Below are 16,725 nucleotides of genomic sequence, written 5' to 3'. Positions count from 1 at the left end.
TGCCTTTTGATAGATAATCCTGACAGGGTCAAATATGCTTTTTCTATGCAATTTGGTATCCAAAACCAGGAACTGAAGGAGATTTTCTAGGAGTTTGTTTGCATACACACCATTGATACTATTGAGAAAAGATATGATAATTTCTTTTTTTTTTTTTTTGAGGAAGATTAGCCCTGAGCTAACTACTGCCAATCCTCCTCTTTTTGCTGAGGAAGACTGGCCCTGAGCTAACATCCATGCCCATCTTCCTCTACTTTATACTTGGGACGCTTACCACAGCATGGCTTTTGCCAAGTGGTGCCATGTCTGTACCTGGGATCCGAACCTGTGAACCCCCAGCTGCCGAGAAGCGGAACATGAGAATTTAACTCCTGTGCCACTGGGCCGGCCCCAGATATGATAATTTCTATAGCACAGTTCTATACTAGCTTCTTTAGGGCTCCCAGACATTCTTAAAAATAAGCATACGGGGCTGGCCCTGTGGCACAGCGGTTTTCACACGTTCCGCTTCTCGGCGGCCCAGGGTTCACCGGTTCGGATCCCGGGTGCAGATATGGCACCGCTTGGCACGCCATGCTGTGGTAGGCGTCCTATGTATAAAGTGGAGGAAGAGAGGCACGATGTTAGCTCAGGGCCAGGCTTCCTCAGCAAAAAAGAGGACTGGCAGTAGTTAGCTCAGGGCTAATCTTCCTCAAAAAAAAAAAAAAAAAATATGTAACCATACAGATATATGGGATATCTTTCTAGCTTAAAGTCACCCAAAGCGTCACTCCCTATCTGGGTGACCACAGATATTTGAATCTTTATTTAAATCTTGAGTGTTTCCTCTTTCTGATGCCCTGATCTCTGATCCAAAGAATCATGTCTATTGCCCAGATTTCCTTCAGTAGTAGCTTATAGCATCCTGAGATGTCTCAGAATTACTTCAGAACATGTAACTCCAGAAGCCTCTTGGTGAGACTTCAATAAATCCCAGGTCTAGATGTGAATTCTAGAAAGCTTCCCACTATCCACAGGATTATAGTGAAGTTTTCACAATCTGAAGGATTCATGCTATTTTTTCTTCATTAATGAGAACTACCCACTTTGAGAGTGACAGATGAATGCACAATCCTAGCCTCATTCATTTTATACTCCCAAAAAAATTACAGAATCTCAACCTCCACAAGAAATCATCTATCCCTTGGTTTCTGGGTGTGTTCATGTGCTAAGAAACTAGTCTTTCAGTATGTTGAATGTGCTGTTCTTGTTTTCTTTCTTCCTTTCTGGTCACCTCTGTTAAATTCTCTTAGTTATGGCAGACCCTGACAAGCATTACTGCTTCTGCTAAGTATTGTGGCTGCTTCTATTGGGTACCACTTTTTTCATTGCATTGTGTGAGAAAAGTGTTCTGACAAGCATTTTCGTAGAAGTAGCAATACATCATTCCTTGTATTCTGATATTTTAAAGGCATTTTCTTGAAAACATTTTTCTTGTTTTCCCTCCCCTAATGAGCTGTCTCCTGGAGACTCAAACGTGAATCCACTGGAGTTATGGGTGTCCGAATTAAAAAAACGTATCTGAGTAATTATGACAGTTCTCAGTATTTCTTCTCCATTTCCTTGATTTTTGTATACATCTCCTTTTTTGTTAACACCATGATTTTGACATATATCCACTCACGCATGAGAAAGTGCACAAAAACATGGGTGTGCCTTTTGCCAATTTTAAGAGACTTTATTTTTTAGAATGCTTTTAGGCTTACAGAAAAATTGTACAGTAAGTTCTCTCCCCATCCTCTCTCACAGAGAGTATCTCCTATTATTAAAATCTTGCTCAACTGTAGTAATTTGTTACAATTGATGAGCCCATATTCACACATTGTTATTAACTAAGGCCCATAATTAGGTCCATTAGAGTTCACTATTTGTAATGTCTAGTTTACAGGATTAACAAAAGTGTGTGTTCTTTTAAAATAAAACAATTGTTCATTTGAGCTAGAAAAGACACTGAGTGATCTATTTCAAGCTCTTCATCTTTCTGCTAACGAAAATGAGGATCAGAGAGATTTAGGACTTTTACGAACATCAAACAGCTGGAAAGTGTCTGTAACAAAACCTTTAATGCAGGTCTTCAAAATTCCATTCTCACATACTTTCTTCTCCTTTCCTTTCGGTTTGATCATTTTGAAAATAAAATGTCAGCTATGTGAAAATTGTATAATCTGTATAACACAAACAACCCCTCCTTATTTAACCTGGAGAGCAGGAGAGTGACTGAGAAGAGTCTTCTGGAGGTATGAAGGGAATATCAGCATGCCCATCTCTACCTCATCAGTCTCTTTCTTCTCTCCATAAGACATGGTCTACTTGTAGCCTCCGTGTCGATTCCTCTGGATGAAAATTGGTTGAGGCCCCACTAACTAATTGGTTTATCAGGCTTTGCTTTGTCTCATTATTAAGGGAGCTGCAAAATTCGGTACTTGAGCTACATAAGACAACAAACAAGGATTTGATGAGGACAAGTAGCTAGGAGTAAAGAGCATACATTTGATTAAAGCGTCGCCTGTGCTATGTTCATAAACTAATAAGGGGACAGACTTGTGGGTCCAGCAGAAAAGGAATTCCTGAGGATGTTAAAGAAAATCTAAGTATGTAAAGAAGCAAATCCTGGATTTTTTTTCAAAATCAGAGATAGCATAAACAATATTTCATACCTTTTTTCTTTGCATTTGACATTTCCCAAACCGGAGAGAAAGAGTAAAAGTTAAATGATTTCATATATAGCTTTCCTTGGTAGTAGTTAATTCAAAGAAAAATGGTGCAATATGATTAGAACTTGTAAGGAAATTATTACTCAGTGAGCCCTCGAAACTTATTCCCAAACTGAGAACAAATCGAGAATTGTTCGCAGTTAGGTAAAACATGATTTGTAACTCAACAACATTTAAGTTTTTTTTGCCAAGATCTAAAATGATTTGTGTTCGCAAATCACATCCTAAATATGTTCCTTGGTAACTCATAAAACCTCCTGAACTATTTCAATATATAAATTAATGTCTCATTTTCAGATGATATGATATAACCCTTGTAATGTTGTTTTCTGTTTAAGTGAACAAAGAATACGTTCTTTTTATCACAATGGAAATTTTAAATTAGGTTAAACATATATCAGAACAATTAAATTGCTATTAATCAACATTTGTATTAGTTTTATCAAAATTTTTTTCATTGCATGAATGTATCATTTTAACTGAGACAATTTGAACTACTCATTCTCTTCTAAGTTTTTTAGAGTTTGGTTCAAAATCACAAATTCAGAATTAAGATGACAGTTATTTGCACTCCTGGTTATCCAATATTTTCTATCAATAAAACTATAAAAACCAAAAGCAGGTGAACCTTTTTTTTTTTTAAAGATTTTTTTCTTTTTTCCTTTTTCTCCCCAAAGCCCCCCAGTACATAGTTGTATATTCTTCGTTGTGGGTCCTTCTAGTTGTGGCATGTGGGATGCTGCCTCAGCGTGGTTTGATGAGCAGTGCCATGTCCGCGCCCAGAATTCGAACCAAGGAAACACTGGGCAACCTGCAGTGGAGTGCACGAACTTAACAACTCGGCCACGGGGCCAGGCCCCGAGGTGAACCTTTTTTTTTTAGGACTCATAAGTCTCAAGCCTGAAACCAGAAATGATCTTGTAGAAGGAAAACTCTGGAATGATTTAGGCATCCATCCTGCTTTGCTTGGTAATGAGCTATCCTATTTTTAAAGCATTATTAGATGGAAATTTCAATTATACTAATACATTCCCATTTCCAGCAATCTTGGTTGCAGAATCAGGATGCTATCTTTTCCGCTACAGTTAAATCTTGTTTCCCTTTATTTCTCATGAGTATAGATAGATCACCATTGTTATATGTATATTTTTTTCTCCCCAAATTCCCCCAGCACATAGTTGTATATTTTAGTTATGGGTCCTTCTAGTTGTGGCATCTGGGATGCTGCCTCAACATGGCCTGACAAGCAGTGCCATGTCTGCACCCAGGATCTGAACCGGCGAAACCCTGGGCCAGGAAACCCTGGGCCGCCGAAGCAGAGAGCACGAACTTAACCACTCGGCCCCGGGGCCGGTCCCCTCACTGTTATATTTTGAAGGCCATTGTAAATCAACATTCTTTTATATTGCCCTTTCCTAATAATTTGTGTGTATACTCTCTTAACTATTAAACTCTAAAGAAATGATGCTCAATAGCAATAAGTTTAGAGACAAAGTTATTTGCATATTCTTTCTCGTCACACAAAGGACTCAGTCTCAGTGCATTTCACACAGATGACACTCAGAAGATTTTGACATGTGATCAGTTTACCTGTTAAGCAAAAGAAAATATGGATAGCTATACAGAGCTATGACAATCAACTTAACGTGTCTAGGGTTCAATGGTAAGGTAAAGAAAGTAGAGTTAATCTTCAAATCGGCAGTGGCAATAGATCTAGCTTTCATTGAAAAAAAAGTTGGTACATTAGGGACTTTTGGTCCCTTGGGAGCACAACTTATGGACTACAAAACACATCCACACCAAAAATAAAAAGAGACACCTGCTAAATGAGCAGGAACCCTCTGTTTTCAAAAGGCCCTGCCACCAGAGTCAGGGTTGCCCACATAGATTTCTAGCTGGAAGTGGTGAAGGGAGCTTGGGATGTGAAGCAGCAGCATCATTAGTTATCTCTCTGCATGGGAAACTCCCAGAGACCAGCAGGGATCTCAACAAGACACTGTCCAACATTGACATAGCAATGGCCACTGGAGGTAAATAGGGGAAGAGTGCTAGCATGTGAAGCAATATTATCTGTAGGCATAAATTAATATATAATTTTTCTTAATTGTCAGATCTCTCCTAGGAGTTCCATATACATTACTCTCATTCAATCCTTATAAAAGTTATTACTAGTTCATTTTTACAAATGAATAAGAGAGAGACAGAAAAGATAAGTTAATTTGCCTGAAATTACAATGTTAGTACATGGTTGAGCCAGGGTTTGTATACAATTGTTTCTGAGCATTAAAGCCCGCTATACTCAGAGCCTTGCTATCTCCCTACCATGTCACATGCAAAGCAATGCTCTTTCTAGTCTTTCTTAATGAAGAAACTTTGGGGGCTTCTCGTCATTAGCAATATTCTAGGAAGAAGAGTTCCTAGACCAGTGTGAGTGAAGCACAGAATTGACTTGTATGCTCAGACTGGTAACATGATAAACATAGAGGCAAACACTTTGATGATCTAATTCTAGGCATTTAGCTAAAGAATTCCATCAACAATTCTACTCAGTGGTTAGAGAAGACAACATGGGTTTCCCCTTCCACCTAGATCAAACGTCATAACTCCAACACAGAAGTAACAGCTATACTGTTGAAGCCTTCATAAGAATGAAGCTGATCAGGGGCCGAATGCAGAATTTCTAACAATGTCAACAAATAGTGTAGGTGAATAAAAGAAAAGTTCCATGCACAAACAACATGTTGGTACACCTCTCCAATTTGCTTCTGAATTTGGAACTCTGTGAATCATTGACAGAGTAAGGAATGTGGTGTATCAGCATGCTATTTTAAAGCTATCTACATCATTTGAGATTCTTATGCCTTTCTGTGCCTATGTAAGCCCATTCTTAAACATTTAATTGATATCTCAGTCCCATTAAGGTGTAAATCTGTCAGCTAAGGTAATTAGCAGTGAGAACCAAAGCATCTAATCACTTTTGGAAAATAAAAGATTGGAACTAAATAAGATTAGTACCTGTATTTCAAAGCTGATAAGCCTAAGCCTCTCAAAAAAATAAAAGTTTTTTTGTGAAGGACCACATATAATTTGCACTACAATCCTAAATTCCCTTTCTTTGAAACAGAATGAACACCATTAAGAAGTGGCATTATTACCACATTCTGATCTTTCATACCACACTAATCTGTTTAATCAAAGCTGCATCATAGTTTGTCTAAGCATGCTGCCTGCCTCTGAAGAGCAAATTGCAAATACAATTCCATCTAACAGCATGTGGTTTTAAAAGAGAATACTCTTGTTTTCACTCCCTGCATGATGAGTTAAAAATCATTTTGTTCTTTTGAAAAATGACTAAAGTTAAAATATCTTTGCTTACACAGCTCTATTTAAAATGCACATGTGAATCTGCAGAACACGTGCTTTGTACCGTGTGTTCTGTCATTTGTCTAAAAACCTGTTCTAAAGTCGTACTTTGTGCATATTTGTAGTAAAAGTGAGACTTGAAATACTTCTATTTTACATGATCTTCACCACAGTGTGGCAATAGGATGGCCCAAGTAAGACTTTTGAGACAACAAAGACAAATAATGAATACTAACAAAACTTGGTTAGCTATTCCAACTGCTCACAATTGAGAACCCTCTCTAATATCACTACTTGTGGAACTGTGGCTTTTCACAGACACTTGAGGTTGCCTCTTTGAGACTTGAAATATGTAAATATATCAGAACACTGTTCTCCAAATAGCTTTTAACAGAGGAGCAATGTATTCAAAACCAGATAAACTAGAATCCTCACTGATCCACTTCTAGTAGGAAAAAAAAAAAAATCAATTAAGAGATCATTTGAAAATCTAATAGCACACTGGACCAATGTCATATCTTCCTAATAAATAAAATGAAGAGTTTTTAGCAATGCATTAAAACCTCATTTGCACATGGGGAAAATCATGATATTAGGAAAATGTTAAAGAAAACTTACCACTTCTTCATGTCTGCATTTTCTCACATTAATTCCATTTATCTGAAACAAAAAGAAGAGCATAGTTTCGTGTGGTATATTGTGAACTGACTTTATGTTTTGGTTGCACACAGAAAATAGTGGTAAAATGCATACCTGTAGAATTGCATCCCCAATAAAGAGTAACCCTGAAAGTTCCGCTGTGAATGGAAAAGGACAGGTGATTATGCATTGACTATTTTCTTCATACAAAGTTTTTTTAATTAATAAAGTCAAAAATGATAAAAGGAAAATGTTAAAGATTTCATATGAATAGCACCTTAAAAGATCCACAGGAATACAAATGCAAAAACTATTATATGATTCAGCCTAAATATTGAAACACGTGCTGAAATATTTCTATTTAATTATACTGTCTCAAGTCTTACAGTTGCCAAAAAGTAGTCACTTTTCTGGATGGATGACTAAATTTTCTCATTACTTATAATTTTAATATATCTATGAAAAAGTTTAGCTCTAGACATTGCACCCATCAGCTATGGAATCATCTCCAAATTTCTTTTTAACATTTCATTGTCTGACTGACTTCAGTCATTGAAATAGTTATTTTAAATCTTCAGTGTTTTTCCCAATGAAATTTCATATGAAAGGTTGAGTTAAATTGCACTTGAGAAGTGAAAAATATATATATCTGGAATTGCCTATATTTCATGTGACTTATCATTAGTTTTGTTTGTACATTTGTTTGTTTAATGAAAATAGTGAAAAGTTATGCAGTCTCTAATTTATACAAGTTGCATGCTCTGTTGTTGTTCATCCTTGCTCTCCTGTGAGAGAAGCCCTCACCTGGAGTAACAAAGGGTATAGACTCTGGAATCAGACTCAACCACCTACTGCCAGGCCATGAGGAACCAAGAGCTAGTCAATCACATACTAATGCATTATTATTAAATATCATCTTATTCTTCAATAACAATGGCTTACAAAGGAATGGCTACTACATAACTCTCTTAATACCTTACCTCTTTGTTCCTTGGAGATTTTTGAAATAACAACTGGAATGTTATGTTCTGCTCCCCCCTGAAAGAAGAAAATCATATATTGTGCTTTTTAATATCAAAAAATAAAAATGCAGCTTTTAGGTAGGAAACCATACAGGGTATGAATAGTATGTTAATAGATGCCAGATAGAATTAAGATAAATTTGTGGAATTTCTTTACCAAGTAGATAATGCTCCCAAGGAACTTATCTACCTGTTTAGAACTTCCTCCAAGAATTAATATAGTTGACTTTGAAAGTTTTCATTTTTCAAATACAGATTGGTAATGCCTTAAATAAGCATTGTCTTCTATGTGTAGCAGTGCTGTCCATTGTAGAAATTCTTATTTAGGATTCCAAATATCCAATAATTATGCATTTCTATTATCTGGCTAAGTTGTTCTGTGCTGGTGACCAAGCACGGACCTCTTTGGATGCGAACTGACTAGAGAGATCTTCACCTGCACAAATGGATACAAAAAATCGGAGTGTGGATATGCTTGATGGGGGAAGGGTCAACTGCATTTCCTTAATTAGTATGAGATTCCTCTTCGTGTGAAAGCACATACTAAGCAATTAACAGAATAAAATAAACTGGCAAAAATATTGCAGTAACATGATGTCTAACTGACCAAATGAGAATGAAAAAAGAAAAGAAGTAAGCTAAACTTATGTAGGAGGAAATAAGAGAAATCCCTGAAATAACTTCATAAACATTCTATATCTATATTACAGATTTGAGAAAGTTGAAAGTAATAGTTGAAAAATCAAGTGCAGTAAAGGTAATCAAATCCTGTATTAATTTCTTCATTAAATAAATCAAATAAGTGCATAAAATGTTACTTAAAAAAGATGGGTAGCACTTTTAACATGGGATAGTTGGCAAGATAATCTAAATTTCACTGGGGTTTCTCTATCTTCAAAATAAGTATATCTCCTAAGCCTTTGTTTTTTCAAAGACAAAAATTATTTTATTTATTTATTTTTTAAATTTCTGTTTTTTATTTTATTTATTTATTTTTTTGAGCAAGATTAGCCCTGAGCTAACATTTGCTGCCAATCTTCCTCTTTTTGTTGAGGAAGACTGGCCCTGAGCTAACATCTGTGCCCATCTTCCTCCACTTTATATGTGGGATGCCTACCACAGCATGGCTTGCCGAGTGCTGCCATGTCTGCACCCAGGATCCGAAGCAGCAAGCCCCGGGCCGCCAAAGTAGAACATGCGAACTTAACCACTGCGCCACCAGGCTGGCCCCACAAAAATTATTTTAGAATAGATGTTTTTCCATGAATGTCCATTTTTAACTCAGAATTGTCAATACACTTAAATACAAGATAGACAATAGTTGTTAAGAAAAGTAGTAGTTTTTAACTTTTTCTTGGCAAGTAGTCCTTTCTATTTCTGGACTATTAAGAACCATGATAAATAAAACGTTGAAAACTGTCTTCCTCAGGTTGCAATTTAAACACACCACTCATTTCCTCTTCTCACCATTTCCAAACCACCCACCCTCACTATCTTGGAAGAGAGTCTCTGGCATCAGCTACAGTGGCTCCTAACTCTGCTTTTGCCTTTTATTCTGGGCATCCCTAATGAGCACTAATCCTGATCAAAGGGATAGTGATTTGTGACTGACAGTGCGGTGGGAATGAGTGCTTAGTTAGCACACAGGAAACACTGAGTAAAAGGTCACTATTATCCTAATGCAGTCTATGGATTAAGATTTATGAACAAAATTAGAGAGCAGGAAAGTGGTCTATTAGGAAAAATTCATTCTAAGATACTTAAAATTTACTAGCTGGGAGTCTACATTCCCATTCTCCTATATTCTCTTCTATTCTTTCCCCTTTATACTTAGCAGCTTCTAACCTCCTAGTATCTTTATTCACTTCTTACATTCATTACTTATTTTCCTTCTCCTGCATCCATCCCTAAATAGAATGTAAGTGCCATGGGGGCACTGGATGTTTTTGGTAATTTCTTTTTTGTGAGGGATTGGAATTGGCCTCCCCAAGATGTGTCTCTTTGGCATGAAGATTCTTTTGAGCTGGTTACTTTTAAAAACTGCAGACATGAGAGAAACTCTGAAAAGTAGAAGTTACCCTTTGTAAGAGACTTTTGCATTTGTAAGGGAAATCTCCACCTGTAAAGGTGTCTCCTTTTCTGTACCAGGAAGAGGGAGATGACCTTATCTCTAAAAACTCTTATCAATGTGGAAGGCAAGGACTTAAATCTGCATAGTAACTTTACTCTTGTTTACTGTACTTTTCTTGTAATCTCCCATAACTGACTCCTCCCACCCCCAACATCTTCCTTTCTAGCTGAAGATGGTATTTAAGATGAGAACCTCCACCATTTTGGTGAGTTACTCAGTTTTCATGAGTCTCTCCCATGTATATGTGTTATAAAGCGTTTTTTAATTTTCTTCTGTTATTCTGTCTCATGTCAATTTAATCTGTAGTCTGACCAGAAGGACCTAGAGTGGGTAGAGGAAATGTCTTCCTCCCCTACATTTTGTACATTGATGTAATCCCTGTGCACAGAATAATGCCTTTCTTTTTTATGTTTGAAATATTTGTTAAATGACTAAGCGAATAAATAAATGAAGTCTAAGGCTTTTCCATGTCTAAAATTATTTTATTCTTTAAAATACGTTGCAGAGTGATTTTAAGTAGAAGCTAAGAAGGTGTACAATGAAATCAAATACCCATGGTCACTGATATTTCTAGAGATACCTGCAAATTAGAAAGGATTTTAAGAATGCATCTCTATTTCTCAGAAGAAAAAGCTGATTAACTAAAAGGAATCATCCACTGATCAAGCTTAGGTAGTATAAAACAAGGAAACAAAATCATCCAGACATTGAGGTTCAGATACTTTGGGGCAGAGAACACATTGCTTATGTCACTCTTATCTGTGTGGCTGTCATCAGAGTGTTCTCCTTCAGCCGTTTGTGCTTGTCACAGTTTTCTCTCGTGGCACTACTGAATCCAAAGACTTTCTTAGTGTTTATGTTGTAATGCACATTACCATGGAGGACAGTGGGAAACCTCTCCCTGGGGTCTGTCTAGAGAAAAGGATTTTGATATAGCAATTTTCTGAGGGTAAACTCATTAATCCTATTCTTCCATCAGGACTGAGATTTAACAACTATCTGCTAAAGACAAGATATAACCAACCCTTATTTTGTCAATATTTTTCTTGTTTATGTAAAATTTCTCTTAAAATTTGAATGGTTTAGTCCGAAGGTTGTTATTTGATTTCTGGAGCTTTATAATCAGACATCAGTGTAGCCACCCCTGACACAGGAAGGGTTAATAATCACTGGAAAAGGCTTGCCAACAAACTGTGACTGAGAGGTGAGAAGGCCGGTCAGCCAATGACAGGTAAGACCTCCAGGGCGGGGCAACCTAAGAGAGGCCCGGTCGTCTGGGGGCACAGATGGAGACATGATATCCATATCGGGAGCAGGAGGGACCGTTGCCTAGGAGACCTTGCATGCTCTGAGATGAAAATATATGAGCACAGCAATAACATGATAATATCAAAACAGAGGCCGAGGGAGGGCTTCTTGAGAAATCACTAAGAATTCTTGGCATTCGCTAATTACTTCATCCAGAACACCTGTGTATGTTTAACAGATGTAAGCTATGTATATATTGAAATGCTGGTTATAATAAACTCAGAGTGGCCATCAGCCCTCGCCGCATCTATCCTGATGTGTACATTGGATTGTGACACCGACAATCAGGAGCTCTGAGAGAATGTTTAAATCAACTTCAGAAAATGACTTTATTAATTAGGTAGCAAATTTTAAGACAAAATTCAGGAGATAAAGTTGGAACTTAAAATCATAAGACTTTCATTTATTGTATGAAATGTGAAAGGAGTCCAGCTCTATTAAAGTTAATTAGATGTCATTCTGGATCTATATGGGAAAATTCAAGATTTTCCAGGAAGGAATCAAATAATATGATTCACTGTTTAAAAGAGGTGATAGGTTTGTTGTTACACTTATAACGAAAACCAAAATCCTTAACAACCTCCGTCCTATGGCCTCAGCCTCCCTCTGCAGCTTCATCCTGCACCTTCATCCTTTGAGTGCTAAAGGACATCAATTTATACTGTCCCCTCTGCCTGGAGTGCTTTTTCCTTTTACTCTTAACCTGGTCAACTCCTACTCATATTCAGGATTTCAGCACATGTCCCCTTCATCAGCATCTCCTGATATGAAGGAATTCACTTTTGTAGCACTGCATCAGGATTGTGATTTACATTTAGATACATCACAATGTGATCAATATCTACTTTCCCACTGGAGTGTAAAGGACCTGAGGTCAGGGCAGGGTTTCCTTTACCATCTTCTCCCAAAACTATCCCTAGGCCAGGGTGTGTGGCTCGGGATCATGAATTAATTATGCTTTGTAAAAAGACTGTGACAAAATTGAATGGTATATGTTTTAGTATTTTCTGGGATGCACGTTAGAATGTCACCTCTCTTTCCCTAATCTTGATTTTATACCAGAACAACCAAGCTCGATTGATTTTTCATAGCTAGTTTTGTAGGAACCAGGATATAAAGTCCCATCTAAAGCATTTTGAGTAGGACTCTATACAATGATTTTACCAGTATAACTGTGAAATTCTGCCAAATCAAACCCAGAATGTTTTTAGAGCATTGAGATTCTTGCCAAATAAGTTTTTTTAATTCAGCGTTTTTATTGGCTCTGGAAAAGAAAGATGCATAGACTCCACCAAAATATATCCACTTAGCTTAAGGAAAATACTTGTAAACAGCTAATAACAACACAGCGATGAGGGTTAAGAGCCCAGTGAACAGGTATAGGAGAGGCAGCTAAGGCAGATCCCCTGAAAGAATAGGGACAGCTATCCTTATCCGTTCGAAGCCTATACTCAGCAGCCAGAATCACTTAGTTTGGTTTTGGCAAAAATTAATAGTCTTTCCCACACATTGTATGATTGCCTTCATATGAAAGTCTGAAATAGGGAAATCTATGAGACAGAGAGAAGACTTGTGGTTGCTTAGAGCTAATGCAGGAGGACAAGGAGATAAAGGGGTGATTGCTAAAGGATATGGGTTTTTTCTTGAGTTGATGAAAATGTTCTAAAATTGACTGTAGGGATGGTTGCAAACATCTTTGAATATAATAAAAATCATTGAATTGTACACTTTAAATGGATAAATTATATGGTATGTGAATTATATCTCAATAAACTATTTAATTAAAAAAAATAGTGGTCTTTCAAAAGATAATTGGTCACTGGTTTTAAGTGATTCTTGGGACCAATCCATAATCTTCCAACTAAGCTTTATTACCTGCCCAGTATGCCCCTCTCTTCCTAGTGGAAAGGTAATATCCATGTTGTCTCTGATGAAAACAAGTGAATCAGACTCAAGAACAAAGAACAGGGAGACAGAATAAAAAATATATGTGAATGTGTGTATGTACTTATATCAACATATTTAATATGCTACATGATTTTTAAAGACCTTTGTCCTGAAATCTCTAATAAATTAAAAAGTGGGAATTTATTAGAGCTACTATGAAGACACATACTTTTATTTAATAAATTTGATACAATTAATACCCTACCCTTGATATAAAGAAACTGAGGACATTTTCATCCATTTATTTCAGTTTTAAACAAACCAGAGTGTGAATAATTTAGCGAGGAAACATTATGTGTGTTCCCAAGTAATAAGCTTAGAGATAATTTATTCTATGTTTTGTAGCTATAGAGCATAGTTATTAAGAGTAAAGATTTTGTCATGAGCTTTACATGGGGTTGAGGCCCAGCTCTGCCACTTACAGCTATGGGTAAATTATTTAACCTCTTAATACTTAATCTCATTGTTTGTGGAGGGATTACAATAGCTATCTATTTTGCTGCATAGAAAAGAGCAAAGGAAACAAAATATAAAGTACTAAGCTGAGAATCTGGCACTAAAAGAGCAGATAATAAATATTAGCAATTATTGTTCATAAATGATAACATTTTAATGGTAATAATAATTATAACTTCATTTTTGATTGCTGCAAAATTAAAGCTTCCATATAGAAATCACTTTGATCACAAGCATTTCCTTAAAGGACATGGATAACTTGCTGTTTATGTAAGAAAAGCTGTGTCTGTTGGAAAATACTCCATAAAATATTTTTCTAGTAACGGTATTAAAAACAACTGTTTTCTAAAAGGTGATTTTTTACATGACGATGACCAGAGGCATGATTTAATGCTATGCAAGTGTATGTTATTGCATTTTAAAAGATATGAAAATAAAGAAAAGCCTCACAAGGTCAAGAAGGTGATTTGCTTTAAGGTGATTATCCTTATGATAATTCTTAAAAGAAGAATGAAGCAAAAATACCAGAATGTTGGATCCTATCATGCAAAACTTTGGCAATTATTAGCGATGTAGTTGTGGAGATCCTGAAGTTATTTTTAGAAATGGTTAAGTATTGGGAGGGCCCAGAGGAGAGAAATGAGCATTTGAAAGAAGAGTCTACCAGAAGAGTCAGAGGGCAAAAGAGGTGTGAGGGAAAGGAAGGAAGGGAGGCAGGAGCAGCAAAGCTATGAGCAAGAGCCAGAAAATGCCAATAGGAACGGGGGTACAAACTGTAGAAAACCAGACCCACATGCACCATCAATACTAACAAGGGAATCCTGTAGGGAAATTGAGAATATATATACCAGCTCGCCTGATGAATCTGAGAGCTTCAAGGGAAGCATTTTCAGACTGAGAACAGACAGAAATATGTGATTCTAAGTGGAAAATTCAAGGTTTTCTTTGTCGTTTTTTTGGAGAATGACCTTTTGGAATTTTAAAAATATAAATAGAAGAGCTTGACATTTTACTGAGAGGCAAACAGAAACAAAAACCAATACAAGGGAAAAACCGCACAAGTTTGTGACTTCTGAGAGATTTTTTAATCAATGAAGACAAAGCAATGATAACAGGTAGGAAGAATCCTAAAAAGTTGTCAAAAAAGATCCAAAGTTATAGCAGATATGAGAATGAATCTAAAAAGTAACAACAAGAGTAAAACTGACTTAAATGAGTAAGGCTTCCTCGAAGACTGAGAGCCCTAGAAGTGGGTCATGACTAAATTTCTGAGGAGAAAGCTTGGCAGGCATTTCTCTCTCCTTCGAGGTTCTGGAGGAGAGGCTGGTACATGAAATGTCATTTAAAGACAACAGAGGGCTGCACCAGGTATAAACGTGTGCACGTCATGCCTCCAAATTTCATCTCGTCGTATCCTGGTTCCGTTATGCATTTAATCTTACTAAATTTGCTAACTGCCATGAAAGAATAACTATAACACGAAACAAGAAAGCAGAGAAACAAGCTGTGATCCAGGGATGGGCACACTTCCCAGGCATTAAAAAGAATTTCTTTCAGTTTTAGGAACTGAGGACAATAGTTCATCTAAACCAGAGGATGGGAAGATGGGAGCAAGAAAGTCAGCGTGTGGCACCTCCTTTCCACAAGACATCTGCTTCACCACGAGCAGCACTGGCGCTAGTCTATTCTGTGCTCAGAGGGCCTTGGTTCTGGGTTTTGTTTTATTATTTTACTTATTTAGAATTAGCGTGGATTTTTAAGTAATTTTGTTCTACACTTTTTCATGGTAAAACTGTTATAAAATGATGGGATTTTAGGAATCTAAAGGATGGGTTTGTCTATGAAGATAAAAGTGCGATTCCTATATTAAATCTCAATGTAATTGATGCAAAAACTCTTTTTGGATGACTATGTCCCAAAGTGAAGGTCTAGAATCTTTGGACATGATTTTAAAAATAATAATTATGACTTTCAAAGGAGAGTTTCAGATTTTGTAAGAAAGGTCTAATAATGCAAATCAAAAATTTTCTTAAGGTGAAAAAAACCAGCAATACTAGGAAGAAAATTAGACAAAATCTGAAAAGAAAATGAATTAAAACAGACAAATCATATTTACAATAATTTAAATCTACTAAAACATTTACTTCATTTTTATTGAATTAATTTTTTTTCTTATTCTTTGGGATTTCAGGAATTCTTTGAGAAGGGAACCCTCCTCAATGTGCACTACATCATACCTGGCATTTGGCCTCCCAGAAAGACATCAAATAAAGACATAGATTTAAATTGTGGAGACATACAACTGCCTCAATCTCTAAGCCACATGCACATTTTTGTCCAAGAAGTTTCAACGTTGTCTCATTAATAAGGTAGAGAAAATAAAAGGAGGTAAAGACTGACATTTATTTCCCCAGCTTGACAGGGGAGTCTCTGGAGAGAGTTGTAACACGGACAGGTGACATTAAGGACTGTGTAGCTTCAGGGTCGTCATGCAGCCCACAATCTAAAGCCTTTGGGGCATGATAATAAGTAAAGTGTTAGAATAGATGGTATGTTAGAAGCCTCTCTGTGATGTTGCCTACCGACTTTTGTAGCACTTGGGAGACCTGAGAAATCACCACTATGCACAATGGTGACAGTGGCAGGAAGGTCCCAGGAGCCAAGATTCCTCAGGAGCACAGAGCATGGCTGTGAGTTCTAACAGCATGTGTTAGAGTATTTTAGAGTTTTCTGACCAAAAAGGAGACTCTCTTACCATTAAACCAAATTTAAAAGAAAAAAATGGCGGAAAGGTAAAATAAAAGTTAGTGCTGAAATAACAGTACCATGTGTTCTGAGTACAGTGAAATTCGGGAGCACCTGTAGTGTCTTAACTGTATTGGTTAATCCTTCTTTAATTGTCTAACATACACTCTTCCTGCTGTTATCTCCCATCAAGATATTCAAGGTTTTAATAAATAATTTTCACTACAAAACCTCCAGTGTGAGCCAGCAATGATTATTTAACTGAAGTAAATAAGGATGAAATATATGTTTATATATTTATGAGAATAGTTTTAGTATTGGCTCAAATTGCTCTATCAATAAATAAAAAAGCAAATAAATA

At 36.6% G+C, this 16,725-nt stretch overlaps 1 protein-coding gene across 1 annotated transcript in view; it reads right to left on the bottom strand.

The window, feature by feature from the left end:
* The window catches only part of SNTG1 (syntrophin gamma 1), a 317,880-nt gene that overhangs the window by 260,516 nt on the left and 40,639 nt on the right, over positions 1 to 16,725 (bottom strand). Inside the window, exons 4-6 of the mRNA XM_046642673.1 lie at positions 7,736 to 7,793; positions 6,870 to 6,913; positions 6,735 to 6,776 (exon numbers count right to left, since the gene is read on the bottom strand). Coding sequence (XP_046498629.1) covers positions 6,735 to 6,776; positions 6,870 to 6,913; positions 7,736 to 7,793 — 144 coding nt within the window. The remainder of the gene's footprint in view (positions 1 to 6,734; positions 6,777 to 6,869; positions 6,914 to 7,735; positions 7,794 to 16,725) is intronic.

This window comes from Equus quagga, chromosome 16 (genome assembly GCF_021613505.1).
Source record: "Equus quagga isolate Etosha38 chromosome 16, UCLA_HA_Equagga_1.0, whole genome shotgun sequence".
Taxonomy (NCBI): Eukaryota; Metazoa; Chordata; class Mammalia; order Perissodactyla; family Equidae; genus Equus; species Equus quagga.
The sequence above is the reverse complement of the archived record's forward strand: the minus strand, read 5'-3'. Positions and strand labels throughout refer to the sequence as shown.